Source organism: Palaemon carinicauda, chromosome 3 (assembly GCF_036898095.1).
Source record: "Palaemon carinicauda isolate YSFRI2023 chromosome 3, ASM3689809v2, whole genome shotgun sequence".
Classification (NCBI taxonomy): Eukaryota; Metazoa; Arthropoda; class Malacostraca; order Decapoda; family Palaemonidae; genus Palaemon; species Palaemon carinicauda.
Window position 1 is genome coordinate 194,241,161 of NC_090727.1, and position 5,000 is coordinate 194,246,160.

General features: G+C 35.2%; 1 protein-coding gene across 2 annotated transcripts in view; it reads right to left on the reverse strand.

Annotated features, from left to right (window-relative positions):
- LOC137638828 (uncharacterized) overlaps window positions 1-5,000 on the reverse strand; it is an 8,139-nt gene that overhangs the window by 1,638 nt on the left and 1,501 nt on the right. The window contains exon 2 of one of the 2 annotated variants that reach the window (XM_068371220.1): window positions 1-1,513. This exon is cut by the window's left edge and continues 1,123 nt beyond it. In XM_068371220.1, the coding sequence (XP_068227321.1) occupies window positions 1-621 (621 nt within the window). In that variant the 5' untranslated portion in view covers window positions 622-1,513. Of the gene's footprint in view, window positions 3,308-5,000 lie in introns of those variants that run through there. The other variant, XM_068371218.1, reaches the window with a different exon arrangement.

Below are 5,000 nucleotides of genomic sequence, written 5' to 3' on the forward strand. Positions count from 1 at the left end.
ATTAGTGGCTTTATGCACAAGTTTTGCAAGGAATTCAGAGTTATAAATGTCTTTTAAACATGAACGAGACTTACGCAATTTACTATAACTGTCCTTAATATGCTCTAATGGATCCTTGGAAGGAGTCCATGAAGGGTCGGAATCTGGAAGAGGTTGCAAATTAGGAATGATGCTCAAAGAGACCAATTCATAGCCCTTTAGCAAAATTTCAGGAGTTATTGCAGCAGGAATGACTTCATTTGGATTATTATCTCTTAAAGACTCATGAAAAGCAATTGGCCTGCGATTAACTAAATGTACAGTCTCTGCTATAAGAAACTCAAAATCAAGAGAATTCAATACAGTATTTCGAACTGAACCATATATAAGTCTTTTAACTAATTTAACACAACTTTCCACAAGTGATCCAAGTTGGTTACAGCCTTTGTAGTATTGCTCAAATTCTACAGCCCTCATTCCATGTTCCTGTAGATATTGCACAGTATCTGGGTCCCTTAAAAAATCAGAAATTAAATTAGTACCTGCAACAATTTGAGTTCCCATATCTGAAAAGCACAATTGTGGAGTACCATACTCCCATATATGTAACTGAAGTGCTCTCAAGAATGTGGGTACAGTCATGTCAAAGCATAATTTTAAATTTATAGCTCGAGACCACAAACACGTTATACAAAGCAACCAAATTTTTGTTTTAACCCCTTGTTACTTAATATAATACGGGCCAAGATAGTCCAGGAAAATAGACCTAAAGGGAATATTGGGAGGTTCCAACCTAAAATCTCTGTATGGACTTTGATTCAATTTGACTGCATGTCTGTGAAATCGTCTGCAGTTTATACATGCTTTCAAAATCTTTACAGTTGAAAAGAAATGTGAAACCCAAAAAGTTTTCCGAACTTCGGTCAACAATGAGTAGACGCCAGCATGGTTTGTCATTTTATGCATTTCTAGGATTAACTTCTTGGTCAGGACGCTATCCTTTGATAAAAGGATAGGCGAGAACATAAATTTATCTCTGTCCTTCCAGCGTGCAGTCTTACTTCTAACACGCAATATACCATTGTGATCTGGATAAATATTAAGTTGGCTGATTATATTAGGGATCTCTCTAACTGCATTAGAAGACCGTGCAAAATATTTAAAAACTTCTGGAAAGTGAATCTGCTGGTCTCTGTAGATTACAAAGTTATAAGCTTTTGACAAAGTTTCTTCATCAGTAAGACAATTAAAATGTGAATATTTACTTGGGTCCCTCATCTTTACTGCAATTTTCAGGTTATTAATAAACCTTATCACATACCTATGGACTGAAACTATACTCTTGAAGCCTGAAAAGGAATCCATAGAAACCAAATGGTTTATATCCTCTCCAACCACAGACTCTGTAGCAACATGAACGTTACTACTTTCAAGAGAAGAGCTTATACCTTCTTCTCTGAGCAATGTATTAGGAATGGTAACTTCCATCATATCACTTGCGAAAACATCAATATCTGCATCAGCAACAGTACCACTGAAAAAATTAGAATTCATTAATTGCTTATAGGAGAGAGGTCGGGTGATTGCATCAGCTGGGTTTTTGGAGCCTGCACAGAATTTAAACTTAATAGGAAATTCTTCACACATTCTGCAGATACTATCTAATCTATTTTTCACAAAGATGCTCAAATTACGTAATTTATCAAACTTTGTAACATGTGCTGATAACCAATGTAAGCAAACTAGACTATCTGTGTATAGATCCATCCCTACTATATTGATAGGCTCAACACAATTAGAACCACTTAATTCTCTTCTAATATCATGTAATACTTCAGTCCCTAAAGAAACTGCCTGAAATTCAAGAGAAGGTATGGATTTAGATTCCAATTGTTTGTTAACAAATCTGTTCTTAGCCATGACAAAGTTTTTTTAGTTCTCAAATTATATAAGAACACAACATAGCCGTAAATGTTTCTAGAACTGTCTGTATATGCAATCAAATTATACATATCTCTCCTACCAACAAACCTATTAACTGAAATCGTTGGAGAAGAATTTAGCTGCTTAGCAATATTATTCCATTCTCTTAGCAGATCCTCAGATAGCCTATTGTCCCAACCTATTTCTTTATTGCACTGCAAAGAATGCATGAATATTCTAGCTCTATTTAATAAAGGTCCACAAAAATTAAAGATATCAAAATTTGATGCAATTGAACTCAAAATCTGCCTTTTAGATGAAGCATTCTTATCCAAAACTAATTTCTGGGTGGACAAAGAGTCAGTCTCTGTATTCCAAAGCAATCCAAAAAGCTTGGTCACAGGGGTCGACTTCTCACCAATTTCTCCATCAATGGAACTCTGCAAAGATTTACAATTTGTAATAAACTGTTGTACTTCAAATCCATAGGGCTAAAAAATCTGCTTCAAATTATCGAAGGCCCATTTCAATTTGACAGGGTCATTGAATGAAATCGCGCAATTATCCATATAACATAAATCATAAATATTTCTCTTCAAATTCCTAATTTGTAGCGAATCATTCTTTATATCAATCATGAGAATATAATATAAAGCTAAAAGCAGTAAAGCAGGACTAGGTCTAAGACCAAAAGGAAGCCGAACATGTTTGTACACTATCAGTGAAAAATCATCCCTGGCAACATTTCTGTACCAATAAAACAAAAGCTTTTGCTGATCAGATTCCGGCAGCACAATTTGCAAGAAGGCTTTTTTCAAGTCAAAGCACAGGACATAGCTATCAAATCTCAATTGCAGTATAGAAGTAGATACTTTCTTATTAAGGCAAGGGCCCGCTAACATTGCCTGATTGTGGCTGACTGTTAAAGGCTTTGAGGGATCATTTTCACAAATATTAGACAGAAAAACATTTCTACATTTGCTACTCTCCTTTTCGAACCTGAATACGGGCATGTGTGGCAAAAAGGAAAAACTAGGGTGCTCCTCCAGGAATTGAGATAAATTATCTACTCTCTCTATTATACCTAGACGCTCTTGTTCTCTGAAAACATCGTCTATCATTCCAAGAGACTTACCATCTTTGTGATATCTCTTAAAATTAGACTTTAGAACCAACTTTGAAAGAGTTTGATTTTTACCGAGAAGATGAGACACTTTCATATTCCACAAGATAGGAAGCACTAGTCTCCCATCATCACTGCGTGTAACAGAATTCAAAACATAATTTATCAAATGCACATCATTTTCGACACAAGATTCATTATACAAAGTTTTATCATAATTCAATATCTGAGAACACTGTTCAGAGAGAATAGCATCGGTAGCCTTTTTTAGTTCTGATTGAACAAGATCACCTTAATCATCAAGTACAGCATAATTTACTTCAGCAGAAATACATTCAGTATTAGGGGAATGGCCTTTCTCCGGCTCAATAATAGTCACTGAATCAGCCTCAGAATGATTAAGTAATACGCTTGGATTCCTTGTAGAATTACTGCTGTGAGGAATACTTTGTAAATTTCTCAGGTATTCATTAACATTTCCAGAAAGCATGATACCAAGGGAAGTTTCCAAATATGCAGAGGGAACACCAGCGCCAAACAATTTCGTTATTTCTGGTAAACAATGAATAGAATGAGTTCCAAGTATGAACTTAATATCAGAGATCATATCCTCCCCTTTTGCCAAAAAATTATCTGCAAATTTATATCCCTTTTCCATAAATCTTTCAACAATTCGACTCAAACCTGGAAGAATTAGCTTTGTATTGATTTCTGGAAGGCAGATTGCTTCCACAGAAAAACTGTTCACATTATTATTTAAATTAACACGAACAACATTAGTCACCAAATTTCTTTGAGAGTTAATACCTCTTACAGTGACACTGAAATTTGACTCCAATACTTCCAAATTATTTCGCTTTGCAAATTCAGCATCAATAAAATTAAGCTGAGAACCACTGTCTTTAAGACAACGCATTTGCTCATTATTAGACAAAACAACCGAGAAAGTGGGTAAAATGGAAGCCCCAGTATGTGAAAGGACCTTATTACAATCTATGCTTATCATACCATTTGTTGCTCCAAGGGAAGAGCCCTTTTCTTTATTGACGTTATCAGTAGCCAATTTAACATTACTATCACACAAAAAACTGAAATGCCAATCGTTACATTTGTTACATTTTCTCAAGAACCTGAATCTACATGCACTTGTTTTATGAGGATTAGCATATTTAGTGCAAGCATTCAACTTTAGCAGCCTTTCGACCTTTGCCTTTGGAGAGGCATAAACCTTACACTTGTTAACTGGATGATCAGCATTTTCGGAACCATTTTCGTCCCTACACAAAATACAACCCTTTAATTTCACTGCACTGGAAGAGTCAACCTGTACGTTACTAGCGAAACTTAATGTTGATCTAGCATCTGACTGAACTTTACGATTAACTTTCTTCTCCTGATATCTTTTCTGAACCCCAAGGTAACGCTCTGTGGCCTCAAAAATATTATCCTCAATATCCTTAAGCAAAGGTTTGTTTTTATTTGTAATTTGAGTTAATTGTAATTTTAAGACCATCATTCATAGCATCCCAAAAGAAATATTGCAAGACATCATCAATGGTTATGGAAAGTGCAGCAAACGAGTTTTTAATGCTTCTCATCTTACCAATAAAGGCATATGGGTCAGAGTCATACGTTAATTTTAATCCTGAAAGGGCAAGCATAGTTTCAAATTTCTGACCTAATTCAGAACCAAAAGCTTTTTGTAACAAGGCTTTGGCTTCCTCAATTCTGTTCAGTAGAAGATAAAGATTTCACAAGAGCTAATGGCTGTTTACCTAGTTGATTTTGGAGATAAATAAATTTAAGATAAGAGTCTACTTTCATTGTCTCCATAGCCTTCTCAAAATCCTTAAAAAAATTTTCTATGCTTTCCCCCTCAGAATGATTATATACAGGAAGAGGCAAACATGGGTATTTAATATTAGGAGAAGGGCTACTAGGCAAGGGAATTTCTGCTGTGACTTTCTCGAGCATA